The 25184-nt window shown below is 41.9% G+C and overlaps 1 protein-coding gene across 2 annotated transcripts in view; it reads left to right on the top strand.

Annotated features, from left to right (window-relative positions):
- CHN2 (chimerin 2) overlaps positions 1 to 25184 on the top strand; it is a 318704-nt gene that overhangs the window by 290011 nt on the left and 3509 nt on the right. For both annotated transcript variants that reach the window (XM_012447769.2, XM_012447770.2), the window contains exons 8-12: positions 11408 to 11492; positions 15277 to 15450; positions 19820 to 19897; positions 22053 to 22190; positions 24086 to 24191. In XM_012447769.2, the coding sequence (XP_012303192.1) occupies positions 11408 to 11492; positions 15277 to 15450; positions 19820 to 19897; positions 22053 to 22190; positions 24086 to 24191 (581 nt within the window). The remainder of the gene's footprint in view (positions 1 to 11407; positions 11493 to 15276; positions 15451 to 19819; positions 19898 to 22052; positions 22191 to 24085; positions 24192 to 25184) is intronic.

The raw sequence follows: 25184 nt of genomic DNA, 5'->3' as shown, positions 1-25184 counted from the left end.
CTCTGATAGAAAGCGATGACATTTAGTTATTCTTGGTTTCTTATCTTTACCAAGCATTTCTTCATGAAAAGAGGCACCAAAAAGCTTTAAAATAGCTGGCGAGCTTCCATTTTTAGTAGTAAGTTAGAAGTGTCTATTTGCTGTGGCTGGTTCTGAAAATGAAAATTTGATCTTTATAATCAAATTTATGATGTAGCTTTTGGTTCACACTAATATGTGTGATTGATTATGCAGGACTGGACAGGTAAGGTGTGAGACCCAGTATAAAACAAAAATGTGAGGTTCTTGTTAAAAAAAATTAGACTTTCAATTTTTATTTAAAACTGTGACAGCAGCACATTAAACCAGGCTAAGGATAGGGCTCCGTGCAAACGCTCAGGTCACACGTGCCCTGAAGCTGACCCTGTAGTAATGTGTAAAAAAACAGGAGTAAAAGACAAGCTTCTGTGGGCATTCCAAGAGGAGGGGCTCCCTGGTGCTGGAGATCCTGTGTAAGAGGCAGTGCGGTTGTTCTCTCAGCCTTAATCAGGAATACTGTTGGGGAGGTGGAAAGCTGGCTGAAGCCCAAGTAGTTAAATAGATCAAGGACTGTTATACAGGGGAAAGAAAGAGCACCTGGGCTATGCAGACAACAGGAAAGAAAACTTGGAGTCAGAAATGTACCAGCAGCGAATAAGGTGCAGAGAAGAGACCTCGGGGACAGAAAGGAGTCCACCACATTTAGATCATCAGCTGGGGTGGGCCAGATGGTGGAAAGATGATGAACCCTGGGCCCTGGAGCCCCCAGAGGCTCCTGAGCAGGCCCTTCCCCCACTCAGCCTGCTGCTCCTGCTCCCAGCCTCTCGAAGATCTGCATCACTTTCCTACCAAATTCTCTCCCTCCCCCCATGCACTTCCAGGACACCCTTCTTCCCCATGTGGAATATGGATGGAGAGCAGAGGCCCAGAAAGTTCTAACGCGCCTCACTGTGTGTTCCCCACTCCCCTTCCACCTCCTGCCCAGCCCGTACCAGCTTTCCTTTGCTCCCTAGTGCTGATCACCAGCTGACATCGTGCATATTTACATGTTTGTTTTCCTGTTTTCCCCTTACCAGATGGAAGCTCCCAATGGGAGGGTGGCGGGTAGAGAGGGTTCGTGGAGTAGGGATTTTTGTCTGTTTTATTGACTGCAGAAACCCCAGTGTCTAGAACAGGGCCCAACCAGCAAGCTGTTCACTCATGTTGGCAGAAAGCGGGGTACTGTATCTACCTACAATTGAGCTTTTAGAGCCCTCTCCTCATTTCCTGCCCTGCAGTTTGCCCTCTTTTGTGGCTTGTGTGTTGTATGCACTTGTGTTCATTGTACTAGAGTCATCAGATGGTACAAGAGAGACGGAGGCCATACCAGGATGTGTCATGCCAGCTCTCAAACCCCATTTGCCAGGGATGCTGACCCTGCAGTGCTACCGGGTGGGCCGGGGAGCGGGGAGGGATCTGTCCCAGTTCACTCCCATTGTCCTGTGTGGTGCCTTCAAAAGCATCCCATCAGGAGATAGCAAGAAATGGTTGCTTTACTTACTCTCTTATGTCCCCACTCTGCTGATAGACTGAGCATGCGCCAGGAGCACCCCGTTCCTATGGCATACCCCATCACATGTGCTCTCATAGCATGCTCCTTCTCAACATGCAACCCCCACCCCATGCTATCCTGGAAGCCAGGACTAGAAGTTCAAGAGGCTGAGAATATGTCCCCATGCTCCCGCTGAAACACCCGTCCAGGATGTGGCAGCACCACCACCTCCCAGTTTGGATTTGTGGCTCCTTGATGATGTCTGTGCCTTTCATTCATTTTTGCATTCTTCTCAGTCTAGTGGTCATTTTCTTTGAAAGGAGACGTTTTGCTTCCCGCATGCAAGCCCCTCTCTCTTCCTCTTCCCCCTTGACCTCAAAAGTATGTCAGACCTTCATGTCATTCCCAGTGTTTTGTCTGCCTTGCCTTCTTGTCAAGCTCTCAGATGTCCATCACCCTTTTCTGTCCATCTGATGCTATTTCTGTGCCTGGAGAACAGGGACGGCTGGATACTGCACCTGGAAATTGACACAGGCAGATATTGGCTTCAGAATGGTTGTGGGGCTTGTTTTTTGTTTTTTTTGTTTGTTTGTTTTTCAGTTAATAATCACAAAAGGCTATTTTGCCAGAAACAAGTCTGGGTAAAACAATTCAAAAGAAAGGCAGAATTCATCATCTTAAATATAAAACAAGGAACTCAAAGTGAGACTGTAATAAATAGGTTTGGAAATATATGGCTTTATTTAAAAAATGTTGTTTCTGCTCCCAAAATGCTATGAAAAGGTGTTGTTTTTGTCTGCCTCCTACTGCAGCCTGCTCCACGTTATAATGATTAGAAACTCAGCGTTTTCAAGTAATACAACCCCTGGAAACTATCTTAAGCTAAACAGACTGTTATGCAGGATGGTCTCATAAAGCCCCCAGGGAATACTCAGAACTTAGGGATGGGTGGAGCAGGAACTGGGAGTATACCTGAAGCCAGTTTCTCCCTCTTTTGCTCCCTCCCTCCCTCCCTTGTTTTTTTTTTTTCTCCTTCTAACTCCCTCCCTCTTTCTCTCCCCCTCCCTCCTTCCTTTCCCTCCCTACTTCTTTCATTATCTCTTCCTTCCTCTGTCTCTCCTTCTCTCTCCAGAGGAATCCAGTAAAGGCCAGGTGTGCTACTAAACGTCCAGGACAGGCCACCACAACAAAGAGTTACGCAGCCCTAAATGCCAGTAGGGCTGAGATTGAGAAACTTCACCTCAGGCGATGGGAAGCCACTGGAGGTTTTTGAGTAGGGAAGTTTCAAAAGAATGTGGGTGCTGCTGTGCTCATAAACCTGACCAAAGTTAATTAGCATGAGAATATTTTACTTTATGCAGTGGGGAGACTTCCAGAAAGCTTTGGGGCAATCAATATTTTAGAAATGCAATCCTATCTTAAATGTACTAGGGCAGCTGCTGATGAGAAGTCCAGGAATTTGTGGTGCTGGGGTTGAGAAACCCAGCTCTCCTGCCCCGTCTGCTTGGCCAGCCTTTCAGAGGGAACTCAGTCTCTGTCATAGATTGAGTGATTCCCCTCTGCTGTGTTTTCTTACATCTGAAAAGGTTCACTTCAAGGTTAGTACTTCATCTGGTCTTGCAAAAGGGGAGAGTCCAAAGTGTAACCTAATTTCTCATATGAGATGAATGTCACATGGTTGTGGGAAATACAGTAAATTATAGGGAAAGTCCCTGGCAGGGATCTGGAAGCCTGGACTGTGCTGCCGACCTGGGTGATGCAGGATAAGCTGCCTGTCTGCCAGCCTCTCAGCCCTGAGCAAAGGCTAGACTAGACCTCCAAAACCCAGCCATGTGTAGCTGGTAGGGACTTTAGCTCTCTCTTCTGTGAACATAAAGTAGCTAAACAAACTGCCTCTGACCCAAAAATTCCTTTTCAAAGCAAAAGAATAAAGTTCTGATTTTTAATATGAATAATAGAAATGGCAAATTGAGGCAATAAGGTTTCCGTCTATACCAGTGCTTCTCAATAGAGGAAACTTTGCTCCCCAGGAGACATTTGTCAATTACTGGAGATAGTTGTGATTTGTCACAGCTCGGGGCACTACTGGCATTTAGTGGGTAGAGGCCAGGGATGCTGCTAAGCATCCCGTAGTGCACAAGGCAGCCCCCTACAACAAAGAATTTTCCAGCCCAAGATGTTAATGAATAGTGCCAAGGCTAAGAAATCATGATGTATACTGGTAAGAAAAAGCAAAAATTCTCAACTGCTGCACATCATAAACAGCACTTTTTCCTTCTTTGGAAACAGCACTTAGATCCCAGGCTGAGCTGATACTAATACATTTGGGTGGCGTCTACACTGACACATCAAAACATATCTGGTATAAAACCACTAGAGAATACTGCCTTCCAGATTCAGCAGATGTGAGACAAATAACATCCGGTTCATTTAGAAAGAGCTATGTTGAGGGATACTTGCTAAATGCCTGAGATCTTTCTAGATGTCTCTTCTTGCTCTTGTTTTTACTAAGTAGCCATTCCTGGGCTATTTGTCAAACATACCTTATCTCATGTAATATCATCTTTTTTGTTTGGTGTGGTTTTTGAATTCCAGGCAGACCTTGCCTAGTATAATAGTCTTGGACAGACATTCTTCCTGTCTGGAGTATTTTCTTCCTGTCTAGAATATTTTAGTTACTGCCCTAAAGTTTTCAAAATGTTCTTTCTCTAAAAAGATATCCTTGCAAATCAATAAACTTCAGAAAATGGAAAAAGCTGACCGGTGAATTTTAAGATATGATGTATTTCATTGAAAGGGTAGACATAATAAGGAGAAGCGAAATAAAATGGCTCAAAGCATGCCCTCAGCATTTGCATATAGCCTTCTGTCTAGAGACTGTCCTTGTGGATCCAAAAGAAAATTGAACAATATACGGGTCATGAAAATAAGCAATGGCCCATCACCAAAGAGGAAAGGAGGCAATGGGCCTAAAATAATGTTTAACTTTACGTCCCTGCTCTATTTTCATTTTGTTTTACTTCTTTGGGACTGTGTGGGGACACTGGGCGTTACTTGCTATTTGAGATATCTGTGCATTTATTTGGCTGGACAAATGAGCTCAAAGGCAGTGGGGAGACTTGTTGGGAAAGGCTGTTGGTAATATGGACAGTGATAATCATTAAATGCAATTCTGATGTGCTCAAATATTTTTTAAAATATTGGCAAAAGGTGAAATTTTAGAAAATCTGTGAATAGCCTACCCTGTTTTTCCTGAAACAATAGGCCAGTTTATATTTTGTCAACATGCATCATGTAGCCACTCTTAATTTCTAAATATTGCATTTTCATTTTTACCCCAAGATAGAGGGATATGTGCCATGAGGTTATTTCATTCACTCAAGATGTGTCAAAGAACAATGTGATGTCATTTTTTTAATCACCATTTGCAAGAAAAGAATGCCCTTCAAAACCCAAGCCTTCCTTCATTGGGCTTTTGTTATGCTGTTTTTTCTTTTATGAAATGTCTTCCTCAAGTCATCTGCTCTCAGTGAACACCATCACTTTCCCACCTGCTCAGGCCTTCCCAGGCTGGTGGATTCTTTTTTTTTTTTTTTTTTTTTGAGACGGAGTTTCACTCTTATTACCCAGGCTGGAGTGCAATGGCGCGATCTCGGCTCACTGCAACCTCCGCCTCCCGGGTTCAGGCAATTCTCCTGCCTCAGTCTCCTGAGTAGCTGGGATTACAGGCACACACCACCGTGCCCAGCTAATTTTTTGTATTTTTAGTAGAGACGGGGTTTCACCATGTTGACCAGGATGGTTTCGATCTCTTGACCTCGTGATCTGCTCACCTCGGCCTCCCAAAGTGCTGGGATTACAGGCGTGAGCTACCACGCCTGGCCCCAGGCTGGTGAATTCTTATCCATCCTTCACAGCCCTGTTCAATATCCCCTTCCCTAGACTTGTAGGAAGAATTTATTATTCTCTCCATTATACCACCGTTGGATATTCTACATGTTCTCCTGCATCACCTGACACATGATTATTTATGTTGGCTGTTTATTCTTGTACATAATGAGATCCTTGAGTGCAGGGAGTTCTTATTCCTCTGATGTATTTCACCTTTGTATATCCAAGGACTAGTACAGGGCCAAGTTCAAAGTAGGCAATCAAACAAACAAGTGAATAATGAGTTGCTGGAAAGGTGGAAATAAGATGAAAATAGAATATAATTCGTCTGACATTCTTCCCCCATTAATTTGTAATTTCACTTCTGAGATATACCAGATATCCATATAAGTGTGATTTGGTTTCTTGTGTTTTCAATGTATACTACTGGTACCAAATATACTGTACCAAACATACTGGGGTTTGCCTCTCTATATGAAATGTTATTGCATCATATTCAGAATATGGTATGTATGGTATCAATTTTTGGTGTATGTTGAAGCTTAATTTGTGGTGAATTGGTATGAATATTCCAAGTGGTTTTGAAAAGTGTGTGTGTTCTTTTAATTGCTCAATATGCGATCCCTTTTGTATTCATATATCAACTTTCTATTTGATCCACTGGTTTCTGAGAAAGATATCAAAATCATGATTGTGGATTTGTCTATTTCTCTTTGTAAGTCTTAAATTTTGCTTTATATTTTTGAGACCATATTCTCATATATAAGCTCAAAATTACATCTTTCTGGTAAAAATAAATCTATTATCTTTATCACCAATCAAATATATATATATATATATATATTTGCTCTATTTTTGGTTTCTATTGGCTAGTTTGCTAGGTATGTCTGTTTTACTTACAACATTTCTCTTGCGTTATGTTTTAGTTGGGTTTCTTGAAAGGATTTTTAAAATATTATCTGAAAATCTTTTTTGTGATGAATTAGAGCCACTTATAATGATTAGAGTTGTATAAGGATTTTTTCTGTATTCACTGTGGTTTTCTATTGCATCTTTTTTTCTCCTTTCCTGCTTTTTGTTGGTTTAATTAAATCTATATTTCGTGTGTGTGTGTGTGTGTGTGTGTGTATACGTGTGTGTATCTCAGTCTGTTGTCCAGGTTGGAGTACAGTGTCGCCATCATAGCTCATTTTAACCCTGGACTCTTGGGCTCAAGCCATCCTCCCACGTCAGCCTCCTGAGTAGCTAGGACCATAGGCATGTGCGACTATGCCCAGCTAAATTTCAAACTCTTTTGAGAGATAGGCTCTTACTATATTGCCCAGGCTTGTCACTAGTACTTATTTTATTGGACCTCTTAACAGCATTCAACATGATTGACCATTCATTCCCTAAAACATTCTTCACCTCTTGGCTTCTGGAACACTTTGTTGGTTTTCTCTGAATGTTTGAACACTGAGTGCTTGGGGATGAGCTCGCTTTTGTTTTCTGCTCCCAACTCTTAATATAGTCATGTGCTATATAACAATATTTAGGTCAGCAACGAACCACATATATCATGGTGAACCCATAAGATTATAATGGAGCTTCCCTATGTAAGTGTACAATTTTTGTTATCTTTTATAGTGTATTTTTACTGTACCTTTTCTATGTTCAGATACATTCAGGTACATAAATACTTACTGTTATGTTACAGTTGCCTACAGTATTTGGTACAGTGACATGCTGTGGAGGTCTGTAGCCTGGGAGCAATAGGTCATACCATATGGCCTAGATGTGTAGTAAGTTCTACCATCTCGGCTTGTGCAAGTACACTCTAGGATTATCCCCTCAATGATGAAATCCCCCAATGATCCTTTTCTCAGAATGTATCTCCATCATTAAGAGATGCATGACTTTACAGAAATGCAAATCAAAACTACATTGAGATACCATCTCATGCCAGTTAGAATGGCGATCATTAAAAAATCTGGAGACAACAGATGCTGGAGAGGATGTGGAGAAATAGGAACACTTTTACACTGTTGGTGGGAGTGTAAATTAGTTCAACCATTGTGGAAGACAGTGTGGCGATTCCTCAAGGACCTAGAAATAGAAATTCCATTTGACCCAGCAATCCCATTACTGGGTATATATCCAAAGGATTATAAATCGTTCTACTATAAGGACACATGCACACGAATGTTCATTGCAGCACAGTTTACAATAGCAAAGACCTGGAACCAACCTAAATGCCCATCGATGATAGACTGGACAGGGAAAATGTGGCACATATACACCATGGAATATTATGCAACCATCAAAAACGATGAGTTTGTATCATTTGTAAGGACATGGATGAACCTGGAAACCATCATTCTCAGCAAACTGACACAAGAACAGAAAATCAAACACCGCATGTTCTCACTCATAGGTGGGTGTTGAACAATGAGAACACATGGACATAGGGAGGGGAGCACTACACACTGGGGTCTGTTGGGGAGAAATAGGGGAGGGAACAGTGGGGGGTGGGGAGTGGGGGAGAGATATCATGGGGAGAAATGCCAGATATAGGTGAAGGGGAGGAAGGCAGCAAATCACACTGCCACGTGTGTACCTATGCAACAATCTTGCATGTTCTTCACATGTACCCCAAAACCTAAAATACAATAAAAAAAAAAGAGAGAGATGCATGACTATACTTTTTATTCATTCACACGATTTTAAATATCTATTCATCATAGATGGTGAAATTTATACCTCTGGTCTTTGCCCGTCCTCTGAGCTATCAAATTATGAGTTCCTGCATGACACTAACACTTGGATATCATAGCCACATTTAACCTTAACTTATTGAAAATGGAATTCTTGAATTTCTCCCCAAAAGAGTGTCTTTCCCATCTCAGCAAATGATATCATCATCTACCCAGTTCCTAAGCTAGAATCTCAGAGTCATTCTTGACTCCTCTCTCCCTCAACAGCCCACACTTATTCTATTATCAAGTCCTATAAATTCCATCTTCAAAATATATCTCAAATTCATCCACTTTCCATCTCCACTGCCAGCATCCAGGTCTTAGACTCTACCATTGTTCAAATAGACTACAACGTTGTTTTCAAATCTAGTCCACTATTAACATCCTCCCATTCATTTTCAACACAGTTGTCAGGATAATCTTTTTTAGAGATAAATGTGACGTCCTCCAAGAACTGTTAAAAACGTGCGCTTTGAGTGAAGAGACCCCTAAACAGGCTTTGTGTGAGCAATATGGCTGTTTATTCACCTGGGTGCAGATGTGCTAAGGCTGAAAAGGGCGTTAGCGAAGGGCGATGGGATAGGAGTTGGTTTTATAGGTTTGGGGTGGGCAGTGGAAAGTTACAGAGTAAGATCAGTTACAGTGGTGGGGGTAGAGGCAAGGAATATACATTACCGTAAGTTCACTTACATTGGCGGGTGGGGTAAGGCCTAAGAGTAGTTAAGATGGCAGGGTGAAGCAAGGAGTATTCACATGATCATAATAACAGTTAAGATGGCAGGGTGGGCCGGGCTCGGTGGCACGTCCCAGCTACTCGGGAGGCTGAGGTGGGAGGATCACTTGAGCCCAGGAGTTCTGGGCTGTAGTGCGCTACGCCGATCAGGTGTCCGCACTAAGTTCGGCATCAATATGGTGACCTCCCGGGAGCGGGGGACCACCAGGTTGCCTAAGGAGGGGTGAACTGGCCCAGGTTGGAAGCAGAACAGGTCAAAATTCCTGTGCTGATCTGTAGTGGGATAGCGCCTGTGAATAGCCACTGCGCTCCAGCCTGGGTAACATAGTGAGACCCCGTCTCTTCAAAAAAAAAAAAAAAAAGAAAAAAAAGAAAAAAAAAAAGATGGCAGAGCGTGCGGGCGGGGGGAGATCAGCCGAGACAGGCAGGACTAAAGACTTTCTGGGTCCAGGCTTGCACATGGAGGCCTAACAAGAACTTCCTCCTGTACCTAGATTAAAACCAGATCCACACTCATGAATAAAGCCTTTAAGGCCCTGTGAAACTTTTCCTCTCCTACCTTCAACTTCATCTCAGTTCCTCTCCTCGAAACTTTTGGTGTTCTGGCCACCCTGGCCATCTAGTTCCTTCATCACAACAAGTTCTTCCGCTCCTGCAAGTTCTCCATGTATTCTGTCTGCTGGGAATGATCTCTGTTCCTTTCTCTTTCCCTGTGGAAGAGAACGGGCCCTTCTTTTCCATCAGGTCAACTTCCAAGAGAGGCTTTCCTGACCATCCTGGATGAGGTTCGGCCCCCCTTGCTCTCTCTAGTAGCAGCCTCATCTTTTTTCCTTCTGTAGCCCTTTTGATAGTTTTTTTTTTCCTGGAGTTGCATTTTACATATTGTTTTATTATATTTAATTGATCTTACTTCACAGCAGATTAATAATTGACTTTGCTGCCATAATTAAGCATTTCTAATAAAATGTTAAGAAATGTATGATTGCTGAATTTAGAAAATGTCCACCAAATAGGATACTTTACTGAGGAATTCTTTTAGTACCGATTTCAATCTCGGTGGGCCTCTTAAGTCAGTTACGACATTTGGCCCTGTAAGTACTTCTGGGATGAATTCTCTGCATTCCTGTAAAAAAAAAATGCTTTGTCATGTCTTAGGGTCATTCCCTAGAAAAATGTTGAGAATTTTTTGTGTATCCTTTTCAAAGCAGAAACTATATAGTAGGCAGTTTGCATGTGATCAACTGAAATGCCAGAAAGACTACTGTAACTTTGCTTTATTGCAGTCACAAGTTACTCTTTTTTATTTATTAACTAGCTTATCTTCTTTCTCTGCTTTTACTCATCAGTGAGTTTCCTTAGAAGAGGTCCAGATCCGTGTTGTTGGCCTCTTTATGTATACCCAATTACTAATATATATGAATAAAGACCTCAAACTGAGGCTATTTTTTCTTAAGTAGAATTCAGATTGTGACTATACTTGTCATCCTGCTTTTTTGTTAAATAAAAGCAGTTTGTAAAAAATAATAATAATAACATTGTCTACATTTCTTTTACTTGTTAATAGAGGTTTATGACTTTGAAAGGCCTTCTATAATGTTTTATGATACTTTCACTTCGTAAAAATTCAGGACATTTTCGTGCACATTTGTATGCCCCCCATAGACTGCCTATGGTAATTTTAGATTGACCACGGCCACATCTGCTTCTTAAAGCTCTTTCATGCCAATATTTTTGCTTTGTTTTGTTTTTATTTCAAACCGTAATTTAATAGAGGAGGACCTATGCCTCAATAATCAGAGATAAGAATATCTTTACTTTGTGATATTCAGAATATTTAACAACTAGCTGGGGCATCAGACACTTTGGTCACCCGGGAGAGATTTTCAGCTTACTCACCTGAAAGCCACAGCAAGTCCTACTGAATATAGGCACAATCTGTGGGGAAAGCAATTCCGTAGGCCCCATTGGCTGCCTGCGTTTTTGGCCAACTCCTTTACTTTTTAAAATGCCTTTTTTTGGAAGTAGCTCAAAGACTTGGAACCTTTTAATTATCCCATAATCATGTCTTATTTATACCTTCCTGGATAGTGTAGAGATGGGAAAACTTCAGTCGAAAGGACACAGTAAATGAGTTCTGCCTTCCAGAATTTGCTGAGCTAAATGCAGGTTATAGCGACCAGCTTGGGCTGCTCTCTTGGGTTTGTCCACACAGTGCCTTGTTGTGGGTGGTAAGAGTCTCACTCCTTAGCTGATGCCATGACCTATACTCTGTTTGTCCATGCTCCTTTCGGACTCTGTCCTGGGGCATGTCCTGGATCGATGAAGGATTTTCAAAGATCAAAGCACAGGTCTGTTTTCTTAGGATCTGTTTGCAGCTGCCTTACTGGAAGGAAAGCCCGGTGGGGGATGGTTCCCGCTGATCTTCAGTGATGTGTCTGAGGCTACCTGCCTTTAAATGACTCTGAATTTTCTGACATTTTTCTTCTTTTTGGATCACAGGTCCACACATTCCGAGGCCCACACTGGTGTGAATATTGTGCCAATTTCATGTGGGGGCTCATCGCCCAAGGGGTCCGGTGCTCAGGTAGACACAGAACTTTCTTCTTTTCCAATTATATAAAATGCCACTGTGCTGAGCTGAAGGATGTCTCTCCAGTGCTGGGAAACATGCTCAGATTAGCTCAAAAGTCTAGCTTTCTGCAGGGTTCAAGGCCTGTCTGTGCTTAATGGGGAAAGTAGTTCAAGTGCTTGCAGGAATGAAAAAGAATATCTCATGTTTATGCAAGGAAAGAAAAAAAAAAATACATTTCCTTAAACACCTACCTGCCTCTCACAATAGGCAGTAGTCCTTAAAAGAAAAAAAGAATCAATTCCAATGGAAGTGCATAGCTCGAAAAGCCACACTTTTTCCTACCCCATCTTTCTACAAAAGGTAAGACATAAAAATAGTAATAGTGCTGGTAAAAATTAACCACATACCAGGCACCGGCTAATCTCTATTTATTTATCATGTCATTAGCCTCACCAACAGACCTTGGGCGAGATGCAATTATCCTCAATTTAAAAAAAAAGAAGACACAGAGGCTTGTTCTTTGCCCTTGGCTATGCAGTAAGGAAGAGAATATTGATTCAAAGGCAGCCAGATTCCAGAGCTCATGCTCAGTATCTCTTTGTCATCAGATTAGCAGTGAAAGTACGCACTCAGATATCACGTATTTTCAAAGTAGTTTGAAAGCCTGGGTGATTTTCCACCTGAAATTGGAGGTATACACCTATTGGTAATAGCACACATCTTATTAAGGTACATCTAACACAATGATAAAGAGTTGCCAAATTAATGTGCAACTGGGTTTCCTAATTCATCTTGCCATGATTTCTCTGGCAAACACCCGTGGCTGGGAGCAAGACCAGCTTCCTCTCATATTGATTGGGTTTCTACCAATACCATGACTGACTTCTTCCTTGCTAGGATATGATTTTTAAAAATCTTAGGAGCATTTAGAATACAATAAGGTGATGACACTAATTAAGGTGATCTTTCCCATTTTGGCTCACAGCATCGTGTAAACTTACGTCCTCCTCTCTGCCTGGAAAGGGCTTCTAGCTTCTATTGTGTAAATATAGTAATCACTGGTATTGATACTTGGATGGTTCAAGGAGTTCTAGCTCCCCCACTGCAGGTCTGTGTTTAAGCATGGTCAACAGAGGCTCAGAAGCAGCTTCTCCAGAAATATTCAGAAACCCTGATTAACACCACAGACTGACTTGCCAGGAGTCGCAAAGTATCTCACAGCTCAGCCACTGAGCAGAGGGGTAGAATATCTGAATTACTCAGTGGTCATTAATTTGGCCTGTCCATATTGTACCTACCAAAAATATCCCTAATTGCTGATATTATCCAATTTCAGCAAGAAATTGCTCCAAAGTCAATATTAGGAGAACAAAACTCTGGGCTTCATGTTAGCTGTGAACAGCAACTTTTCATCTTTCTCTGGGATAGAAGGGTTTTTTTGTTTTTTTTTTTTTTCTGTTTTTTTTTTTTTAAAGAAGACATTTTCTACGGCCATATTGTTAGTATTTTCCAGTGGCTACTCTTTGGCCTTATATTTCCTCTTAGCAGAAGGAAGGCTGAAAACTGATCATGAAAGGTTAGGAAGAACCATCATTACCTCTCAGCTTTCCATATATTAAGTATTTTTTAGAATGCACTGGACTTTATTTGTAGCACATGGAGTTCTATTACTTTGTAAAAACTGGAATATTTTTACATTTGTTATAAAACAACTTAATTTTAATAAAATATCAATATTAAACTACATAAACACATTGTCGCTTTAGGTCTTAAATGAAAGTGTATGATTCCTATTATATGTGGTACCTAGGGTAGCAATTCCAAGAGGTAGGAAGTTGAATGGTAGTTACAGGGGATGGGTGGATGGAGAGTTTAATGGGTATTGAGTTTCCATTTTGGAAGATGAAGAAAGTTCTGGAGATGGCAGTGGTAGAGGTTGCATAACAGTGTGAATGTACTTTATGCCACCAAATCATACACTTAAAATGGTTAAAATGATAAATTTTATGTATATTTACCAGAATTTAACAAAAAAAATGTAAATGGAGTTTGTAAGACATACTAAGAATTCCTAATGAAATCACTTAAGAATAGCTGGGCAGATATTCTTCAATTTTTTTATCACCATATTTGCTACTTATTTTATTTGACTTAACACATATGCAATACTGACTATATTTCAGAAACTATGCTAAACATTTTGTTAACTTCTATTTGAGCCTCATGGCTAATGCCAAGAGGTAGGTGCTATTATGATCTCCTGTAAAAGAGGATTCAACAAGAGAACCAGCCACCTCTATTGAGCGCAGTTAGCCAAAATTTACATTCACTAGATAGATGTATCAAAATATTATTGAATTCACTTGAGCTTTGTTGAATTTCTCACATTGATAAAGAGATGAATTAGAACTGTTTTTTTTTTCCTTTGGAAGGAGGGTAGACAGAGAACTCAGCCAATAAAAATTACATGAAAATCACTTAGAAATTACCACTGATTTTATAAAAGTTTAGATCCTCTCAGGTTCTTGGTGTGGTTAAGTCCTATTTTATAAAGCAGCTGACTACAATATTCATTGTCATCTGTGTGTGTGTTATTCTTTGTGCCTAGGAAAACAGTATTAGAAGACACTTTGAGTAGACAGCACATCAACTTTGAACAACTTCAGTACTGAATTTTTATCTTTCAGAATGTAACAGAATATAGACTGTGCCTTTTTTTTTTCTTCTTGAGACAGAGTCTTGCTCTGCCACCCAGGCTAGAGGGCACTGGTGCAATCTCGGCTCCCTGCAACCTCTGCCTCCTGGGTTCAAGTGATTCTCCTGCCTCAGCCTCTTGAGTAGCTGAGATTACAGGTATCTACCACCAAGCCCAGCTACTTCTTATATTTTTAGTAGAGATGGGGTTTCACCATGTTGGCTGGTCTGGAACTCCTGGCCTCAGGTGATCTGCCCACCTGCCTCAGCCTCCCAAAGTGCTGATTACAGGCATGAGCCACCACGCCCGGCCAACTGTGCCAGAGAAATTCCGTCAGTGGATATAGACTGCTAACAGCTCTCCGTTAGTTCATTTAACTTTAAAAGCACCTTTTTCAGTTTTGGGTTTTCCTACGAACTTTATAAATAACATTACATGGCATTGGTATAAACTCTCAAGTACTCCTACTGGTAAATATAGTTAGGCATTATTTCCACTCGCAGGTGTCAAAATAAGGCACGTAAAAAGGAGAGCAGCTTTCCCAAACTGCCCAAGGAGGAAGGGATTGGAAACTATGGGGCCACCTTCCAAGAAAGGGGAAAAGGATACCAATGGTCATGGGCTCCTCAAAGCACAGATTAGAGAGCCCTGTGGAAAGAGCACCTCTGCCTCCCACACAAGGAGCATCAAGAGCTCAAAGAAAACACCCTGGAACAAGCCCTAGGTGCCCTTTATAAGCCAGGACTGTCTGAGAATCCAAACCCAAAAGCCCACTTGTGGACCCAAAGGGTTCCAGCCTGAAACAGGAAAACATATACAAAAAAAACTGATCAATTACCTCAACGATCTCAGATGTTCTGTTCTTAAGGTCCAGCAACAAAGAAGGCTTAATGAGAAAAATGGAATCATATAAGGGTTTAGTGATTAGAGATGATACTCCTATTCATCTTGTAGAGAGTATCACCTTGAAATGAGATAGATGTTCCAGAGAAATACGTCAAACCCTTGGGTGGTGATATTTTTATCTTGGGCAACATATAATTTGTGTTGCACTTTGACAAAAGGGCTGGGCTAGGGCTAATGTGGCTTCTTTGTTTACAGACTGTGGACTGAACGTACACAAACAGTGTTCCAAGCACGTTCCCAATGACTGCCAACCTGATCTCAAGAGGATCAAGAAAGTGTACTGTTGTGACCTCACAACACTCGTGAAGGCCCACAATACTCAGAGACCCATGGTGGTGGACATATGCATTCGGGAAATTGAAGCAAGAGGTTTGAAAGATAATTCCTATTGTAGTATAGTGATTCTATTTTTATTGTTCGTTTTTACTGTTGCCAAGGAAACGGAGTTGCTCTACTACTGTTGGTGGGAAAATGACCTACGCATGTGTGCGCGCATGCATGCACACCTGTAGTTCCAGCACCTCGGGAGGCTGAGGCATGGAAGAATTTCATACTTTAGAGTGGGCAATCAGGGGAGCAAATAAATAAACATTGTGGATGGCCATGTTCAACATACCATGGAGTCACAAAGGAAAGTGCTTTAATCCTATTTGAGGACAATTGAGAAAGGGTTATGGCAGAAGTGAGGCTTGCATTGGATCTTTGAGGGAAAAAAAGGTGCTTGTATTAAATAAGAAATTGTCGAGCAGCACATCTCCAACCATTTAAAAATGTGCTTCTAATATTATTGAGGAAACTTCAAAGATTTAAGAGATCTATGCAATGAAAATAAAGGAGACAAGGAAGATAGAAACATTTCAAAAAATGTTCTTTATGTGGTACATGGGTCACTTTTCCTTTATTTGTGCTTTCTTTGGCCACTATTCAGCATCAAAATGTTCACAGATGTGGCAGACCGGGTCGGGTTGAGGAGAGGTTGCATTGCTGGATGTAACCTGGGTGATTTGGCCATGTATACAGCCTTTTCGTAAGGCATAAACCATTTTTGCCATGTATCATATTCTGTTATACTTGGTATCCATTAGTGCGTCCAAATTGGCTTAATATATTTTATACATATATATTTATTGGTCAACTACCCCATTTTTTCCAGAGCAAAACTAAGGAGGATGTCATAGCTTATCCCAACCCTTTAAAGAGAGGAAATTATTCCCTTTTCTGTGGAGGGAAAAGCCATAGCTATCCTGTTCCCCGATGACTTCTAATTTAATCTCAGAGTGTAAGAAATGCCTTCTGTATTTTCACTGCTGTGTCTGACAGAGTTTAATGAGTGCTTTGGGATCTGGTGAACATATTAATGCAGTGGCTAAACTGGGTAAGAGGAGAGGAAGGATTCTCTGCCTCTGGATGAGTGGTTGGGACAAGTGGCCCTGGGCTCTGCAGTTTGGGGTCAGATTATCTGTCTCTCCAGAACTTGCACTCAGGGCTTTTCTGAAGAAGCTGGGGTCCTCCCATTGTGATCCTTAACAGAGACAACTGATCATTCAGGCAACATTACTGCCGTGTCTAACATTTCAGAATAGGGAGTACAGCACTAAGTATGCCTAGTATAAGAGCTAGATAGAATGGCACAAATTAGGAATTTACACCAAAAGAATCATAGCACAGGGATTAGAGCCCTAGGTATTAGGGGCCGAAGCAGGCAAGTAGAACCAGAGAATGGGCTGGGAGAAATTTGTATGACACTCACATTCCCAGCTGTGGGGCCATCACTACCAACATCTTTCCGTGTCGTCCATTCACAGAAAATTCCTTATTGTCCTCCAAATGTTCTTTTATGTTCATTTGTCTCTGCCTGATGTGGTAGAGTGAAAAGATCAAGGACCTGAACTTAAATTCCCAGCCCTGTCTCTTACTGGCTGTAGTGTGACCTTAGGCAAGTTACTTACTATATTTAAATATCTGTTTCCTCATCTGTAATATGAATGGAATCAACTGCACCTCAGTCAATAAAATAAGGTGGTTAGTGAAGATTAAAGTGAATTGATACAAAAATGGACCTAGTACAATGTCCAATCTACTGGCCTCAGTTTTTGCCTTTTCTTGGAATGACCAAACCCATACCTCCACCTCCAAATCTAGCTATATTACTTAGCCTTTACATCTCGGTGCTGTCACGGAGATCCGAGTAACAGTGCCTTTGACAAGATAGAAATCTATTTGTCTCCCTAGTCATAGTCCAGGTACCCAGGAGCAGTCCAGGAATAGTCTGATCCCCCACGGCAGGCACCCAGGCGCTGCAGCTTGTTGCTCTGTCCCGCTTGAGTGCTGTCCTGAGTGCAGGATCGCAGTTGGCCACCACCATCTCATTTGCATATCACCCAACAAGAAGCGGAAAAGAGCATGCTCAGTTCCTTCAAGGCCACAACCCAGCAGCTGTAAATGTCACTTCTGCTCTCACATGGGCCAGAGTTTAATAACCACTGCAGTGGATATTCTAAAAATCGAAGGTTTCGTTACAACAGAAGAAAGGGAGAACAAATATTGGAAGGATAGCTGGCAGCTTCTGCTACTCTGGCAAACTCTAACTCAACCTTTATCATTTCCTTCAAAGATTAGCTTCTCAAAAAAGCATCTCGATATAATATAGGATGATGCTTTGCTCAGTGAAGCATGGGCTGGAGTCAGGAAGATTATCCACATTTAATTATACTCTAAACCATACAACTTGGCATATAGTATAAGGCATAGAATTTTTATTTTACTTTAAGTTCTGGGATACATGTGCAGAACGTGCAGGTTTGTTACATAGGTATACATGTGCCATGGTGGTTTGCTGCATCTATCAACGCGTCATCTAAGTTTTAAGCCCTGCATGCATTAGATATTTGTCCTAATGTTCTCCCTGCCCTTGCCCTCACCCCACAACAGGCCCCAGTGTGATGTTCCCCTCCCTGTGTCCATGTGTTCTCATTGTTCAACTCCCACTTATGAGTGAGAACAAAAGCATGGATTTTACTACGTTCTTTGAAAACCTGGATTTCTTTGAAAGTGACTCAGTGAATCTTATGGCTGAATGTTTGTGTCCCCCGCCCCACTAAATTTACATATTGAAGCCCTAATCTCCAGTGTGATTGTATTTGGAGATGGAGATATCCAAAGGAGTAATTAAGGCTGAATGAGATCCTAAAGGAGGGACCGTAGACAATATGTGGAATGTCCTTATGAGAAGAGACACCAAAGAGCAAGTTCGCTCTCCCTCTCCATGCGCATATACCAAGAAACGGACGTGTGAGAGAAGGTGGCTGTCTGTGAGCTAGAAAAAGAGCCTCACCAGAGGCCAGAACTTGGATTCATCCATCAACAAGCAGGGTTCGCTGTCCACTGCTAGGGTCTCCCATAATCCACTGGGTCCGTGCCTCTGGGGCAGTGCATGTTCTAACTGGACTGAGATGTGTTTACATGCACCAGCATCTTAGAACAGGATGACCCACAGGTTTCGTCTTGTGTGACAACTCCAGTTGATCAGTAGTGGTCACCTGAACAACTGGTACTTAGACAAATTCTGAGGCCAAAGAGGGCTCAGTGGGAAAAAGGGCGGAGATCAACTAAGCGCATCTGTCATGGTCACAGGAGGGAGGAGGGGAAGTATTTGTGATTTATGCCATATATTTGTTGTCTCTGATGCATACCTAATGAAGATCCTTATATATGGCAGATAATACACACTCCATTAATGTTTTCCAAATGAAAAAAAAGGAGCACATGTGAATTATCCAGAGTTTGGCAGGATATATGGCGGCAGCAGCAGAAGCTATTTGTTTGCTTGTTACTGTAGCTATAGTTTTGATAGCAGTTAGTTTGTGACATACAAAGTCTAAAATCTGGTTCTTTATCCCTGCTCATACTTTTGGGAACTGACTCATTTAGGACATTGTCTTAACAAATCAGTAAGCTCCAGGAACAGAAACCAAGTATTTTTCTTAGCCTAAATTTGCAATGATCAAATTTCTAGAAGCAAGAACTAGAACTTTATTTTCCTGCATCTGTTTATATAGTCAGTTGTCTGAAAGTATAACAAATAATCATTTTTACACAGTTAACATATAGTCTTATTTATGAGTAAACATGAAAGGCTGTAATATTCTAATTTTTTCCAATAAAATCAGTGTAATATATATTAGATACCCACATACATACACGTGTGTATCTAGTACAGTGCTACATACAATATAGCACATGGATTAAGATGATGCTAGGTACCCCATTTACCCTGCTGTGATTATTATACATTGTATGCCTTTATCAAAATATCGCATATACCCCATAAATATATGCACCTACTAGTACCTAGAAAAAATTAAAAAAGAAAGATGATGCTAGGAAGAAAGCCAGGTTACTTCCCACAGTGATGAAATTCGTGTTCAGCAAGCTCATGAACAAAGGAAGGGAAGTAAGGGAATGGTCCATGAGAATCTTAAATATCAGTTCTCTTTGCAAAGCCAGGCAGGAAGAAGACTGGATTTCCACTGAGCTCTCCACTGCTACATGGGCAAATGAGAACAGACTTGCCTGGAAACTGTGACAGACAAGTCCAAGCTGTGACGCAACAGTGTGTGATAAATAAGATCGCTGACTATATTTGCTCATTTCCTGATAGCATGTAGTGTAGACATGAAATTAGAGTCTTTTTTTAGATGTTTCAAGAAGCTAAAGTCAGTCTGTCTGTCTCTAACAGGATTAAAATCGGAAGGCCTTTACAGAGTCTCTGGGTTCACTGAACACATTGAAGATGTCAAAATGGCATTTGACAGAGGTAAGCTTATACTTTCTTGAATGCCATCTGACATCCTTAACACCCTTCTCATTTGGAACTAGATTTTAATCATAGTAGAAATGGGGTTTTGGAACTACTAAGAGTTACTCTTCAAGAAACAGAGGAATAATGGCTTACACATCTCATGTTTCTGCCTCTCTGGGCAAAGTGTTTCTTTAGCAGCCATTGACAAGTGATCACTGTCAATGGGCAGCCAATGCACATGGCACTGGAGTCCCCTTCTGCATCCCCTGTCTCAGGATCCCATTCTTCTCCTCTCAAAGCTCCAAAGAAGGGATCAGAGGGATGGAAGGGCACCCCCAGCACTAAAGTAGGGGAACCCAGTGGAGGTTTAGGAGGGAACTGCTTTTCTCTTAGCTTAGATATCATGGTCAACCTGGGGATCTGGTTAAAAATACAGGTCACTAGAACCCAACCCGAACACTCACTCAGAAAGCTCAGTAAGCCCAAGAATCTGTATTTCTAGTAAACAATCCAAATAATTCTGATACAGCCAGTCAAGACATGGAACACCTATTGGATACAGCCTCTGCTCTGTAGTGTGGTATAGGAGATCTTCAATGATGTGGCCCTCCCTCCCTCTTTACACTCCTCTCCAGTTCCTCCTCCCTACTGTATTGTATACTTCAGCAATCCTGAAACATATCCAGCAATCCTGAAATACTACAAAAAAAAATTTGTTGCCATGAAGAAGTGCCTCGGCTCACATTGTCCTGTCCATCTGAAATGTATTCACCTCTCTGCCTGGCAAACGCCTGTAATCAGGGGTCAGCTCAAGCTTTTCCTCCTTGAGGAAGCCTCCCTGACTGCTCTAAGCCAAACTCAGAGCTCCACTTCCTTTTGCCACATCCCCCCACCATATTCTGCACACTTTTCAGCATAGCAATCTTCCCGTTTCCTTGTCATGGTTGAGTCGCATGTCTGACTGTCCATCTAACTAGAACTGTTGGTTGGAAGACAGTATCTCTTTTCTACTTTGGTTCACTAGGGCTTAACAGTGCTTGGCACATGACAGATTCTCAGTAACTGTTTGCTAAGTATGTAAATAATGAAATCAACATGGCCTGTCTGTTAGGCTTTTACTGTCTTCTGTTCATCCACGGCTTTTTAATCTTCAGAACCAAATTTGCTGAAGCAAATTCTTTATGCAAAAGGTATTAAGAATTCCTATATGATTAAAACATTTTTAATCAAATTGGACTGGTATTTCCCAATGGTACAAAAGTCAAAAAATGTCTTGCGCATCATTGTTAGAAATGGTAAGGTGGGCAAGGTGGTTCATGTCTGTAATCCCAGCACTTTGGGAATCTGAGGCAGGTGGATCACTTGAGGTCAGGAGTTCGAGACCAGCCTGGCCAACATGGTGAAACCTCGTCTTTACTAAAAATACAAAAATTAGCCAGGCATGGTGGTGCATGCCTGTAATCCCAGCTACTTGGGAGACTGAGACAGCAAAATCACTTGAACCTGGGAGGCAGAGGTTGCAGTGAACCAAGACTGCCCCACTGCACTCCAGCATGGGCTACAGAGTAAGACTATCTCCAAAAAAAAAAAAAAAGAAAGAAAGAAAAGAAAGGAATGACAAGAAATACAACATCACATATTCATGAGGAAAGGGTAAAGTGTCCCAGATTAAAGTCCTAGGGGATCAGGGAGGAAGGATCAACTTATAAAAACCTTCAGTGAGCCTGAAAGAAACAGTAAGAACTGAAAATATTCAACAATCATCTTGTGAATGTGACTTCCAAATCCAAGTCTAAGAAACACTGGTGGAGATATATCAGAGCTTCTTGATGCTCTCGTTTCCGATTAGACTGTCATTTTATTATGAACCTTTGTGTCCATAATACAAATTATTGTGCTAACTTTCTATTTAGCAAATTACCAGCAGCCGGGACCCAAAGCACTGTTTCAAGTTTGTTTTATCACCTGTTTACCTGCACAAACCTTCAGAGCCTAACTCACTCTCACCACACTCCCTTCTATTGCCTCCTAGACTTCAGTGTTATCGGAAGCCAAGAGAGTTAGCTGAGACTTGTCAGGGAGCATTCATTGTTGGATTTTTTTTTCTTTCTGTACATGCCTTGGTGAAATAAGGTCCTAATTAGAACTTGGATCACTGATTGTTTTTCAGATGGTGAAAAGGCTGATATATCTGCCAATGTCTATCCAGACATAAACATCATTACTGGAGCCCTTAAACTGTATTTCAGAGACTTACCCATCCCTGTCATCACATATGACACCTATTCCAAATTTATAGATGCAGCAAGTAAGTACTTCAAACTAATTTTTTATTTGTACCGAATTTTTAAGTACAATGCTTTTGACCTTCAGAAAATTAAAACTCAGAACTGTTGAAATCATTGCATTCGTAACTGTCTTGCCAAGTGAGGACACAGCAGTACAGTTGATTGACAACCAGACATAGTTCAACAGCTGAGGTGAACCAGTACTAAGCCAACCCTGTGGACTGATGTATGTGTCAGCCAGTTCTGTCCCCATCGTTCCTTATATGCTGGGAACCAACACAGTCAGGCTATTCTATGTTGAAAGCATGAATATTTCTGTAGCAGAAAAGAATCTTCAATGAGGACTGACTAGATCAAGGGTATCCAATCTTTTTTCTTCCCTGGGCCACACTGGAAGAAGAATTATTGGGCCACACATAAAATACACTAACATTAACGATACCTGATAAGCTAAAAAAAAAAAAATTAAAAATTTTATAATCTTTAAGAAAGCTTACAAATTTGTGCTGGGCCATATTCAAAGCTGTCCTGGTCCATATGTGGCCCACAGGCTGCGAGCTGGACAAGCTTGGTCTAGATTAACTACTTTTATCTGTTAGGCAGAATCTCATTTGCTAATCAATTAAAGTCACAACCAAGTTTTGTCTATTGATTCGTTCAAAATTAATAGAAGGCCAGAATACACTGTGTCAAGTACTATACTAGAACGTCTCACCAGCATCTTCTAGTTTAGTCCTCTCATGTACTCCATGTGGCAAATATTATAATCTCATTTAACAGAGAAGAAAAGCGAGGCTTAGAGAACTGAGGTCCTGGGTCCCTGAAAGGGACATCAGCGTTTGCCTTCCATCAGCCCAGCGTTGCTCATTCAGTGTTCTGCGCTTGGACCCACTGCTGTAGGAAAGAGGAACAGAGTGAAAGGCAGGTGTGGAGGAAGGGGCTACACTTTGCCCAGGAAGAGGCAAAAGTGACCAAAGGGAGATTGAGATGCCGAGATACATAACACAGAGGTCAAGCTTACTTTGAGGAAGTTTTTGCTAGTTTTTTAAAAACAAAAACAAAAACCTTTAAAGGTTGAAAAGTTTAGGTATGCTGTTAAATATAGTAATGAGATGCCTGATGGGAAGACACAAAAGCAGGCTGGGATCAGTGTGAGATGCACTTTTCAGATGAGCTGAGGCCCTGACTCCAGTAAGGCTATTCCCTCCTTCCTGGGCCCTGGTGGTCCTGGCAAAGAAGGTTGTAGCACCTGGGTATCCTCCACTCCAGGAGGAATAGCAGGAACGTTTTCTTTGAGTAGCTGCCAATACCTATCAGAGACCCAAAAACCAGAAGCATGCACTCTTCCTCCCATTGTTAATATGTCCAGTCTCCACTTCCTAACCTGGGCTGTGCACTGGGGTTAAGCATGCCAACACCACGGTGAGAAGTGCCATGAGTGCAGGCTGAGTTGGGTGGCTCATTGCCAATGTCCTTGCCTTGTAAATGTATTAGGTTATAGAAGTCTGCCGGGGAAAGACTCATTAGACAACTTTACAAACATTTTCAAGTTTAAATGAAAGCTTGTAGGAGTGAGATTTCTAGCAAATCCAGTGTTAAGAAGGCAGCAAAGTACAGTCTGCATACATGCTCTCAGACTGTATGCATTCTCCTGACTTACACATTCACGGAGGGCAAGCCTCTGGCCACCCACACTGAGGATATTCAATTAGCATGTGGTACTCAGACTCAAACTCTTTCCTGAATGACACAGGACACCAACAAATTGATTAAGTGAAACAGTGCTTGGGTTGCATGAATTTCTTAGAATCCTTCTCCCATTTCTGGCCAAAGCAAACACAAACTTCTCGTTATTTCTTTGAAAACGTGAATGTCACAACTCTGAACTAATACCCATCATGCGTGAACTTCACAGAAATCTCCAATGCAGATGAGAGGCTGGAAGCCGTCCATGAAGTACTGATGCTGCTGCCTCCTGCCCACTATGAAACCCTCCGGTACCTAATGATCCACCTCAAAAAGTAAGCTGATGTCTCGTGCACAAAGCCCGATCTCCCTCTGGGGCGGTTAATGCATAAGGAAAAGTGTATGCCATTCCTCCCCAGCCCACTGAGGGGACAGAGCATCCAGCCCCAGCCATAACTGCCAGAACTTCACTGTGCCGGGAGCCACTCCAGGCACTTTCAGTGTATCGTCCCTATGAGAGGGGCACCGTTAGGGGCCTCGTGTCACTTGCGAGATTGCTGATGCTTGGGGAGGTTACGTAGCTGATTTGAAGAGGTAAAGCCAGGATCTAAACCCAGGGAGGCCAATGCAGAGCCTTAACCATTTGTCTACACTGCCTCCATGTCTTCCTCTTACACAAGCCCTGTACCCTGTGTCCTGTTCTTCCCCCTGTTGCTTGCCCGCTTCTAGGCTCCTGAGCCTGCCTGCCTTCTGGGAGAGCACATTCCCAACCTGATTTCTTATTTTTCTGGATGTATGAGTTCTCTGTCATGAAGTAACAAATTGCCCCCAAAACTCGGTGTCTTAAAACAGTAAACATTTATTATCTGTTTCTAAGGGTCAGGAATCCAGGTATGCCTCAGCTGGCTGCCTCTGATTCAAGGTCTGTAATGAGGCTGCAGTCTCATCTGAAGGCTTGATGGGCCTATAATCCCAGCTACTCGGGAGGCTAAGGCAGGAGACTTGCTTGAACCTGGAAGGCAAAGGCCACAGTGAGCAAAGATCGTGCCACTGCATTCCATCCTGGGTGACAGGGTGAGACTCTGTCTCAAGAAAAAAGAATTCACTCTTGAAGGCTTGATGGTGGTAGCATCCATCTCCAAGCCTGCTCAGGTGGTTGTTAGCAGGATTCAGTTCCCTAAAGGCTATTGGACTGAAGGCTTCACCTCCTCACCATCTATTTGCTGGAGGCAACCCTCAGTTCCTTGCCATGTGCATTTCTCCATAGGCGGCTCACAGAAAGCCAACTGGCTTCTTGCAGAACAAGAAAGCAAGAGCACCCAGTATGA

Source organism: Aotus nancymaae, unplaced genomic scaffold (genome assembly GCF_030222135.1).
Source record: "Aotus nancymaae isolate 86718 unplaced genomic scaffold, 86718_ANA_hifiasm-v0.15.2.pri h1tg000025l, whole genome shotgun sequence".
In the NCBI taxonomy this organism is placed as follows: domain Eukaryota; kingdom Metazoa; phylum Chordata; class Mammalia; order Primates; family Aotidae; genus Aotus; species Aotus nancymaae.
Note: the sequence above shows the minus strand (reverse complement) of the source record. Positions and strands in the feature narration are given on the sequence as shown.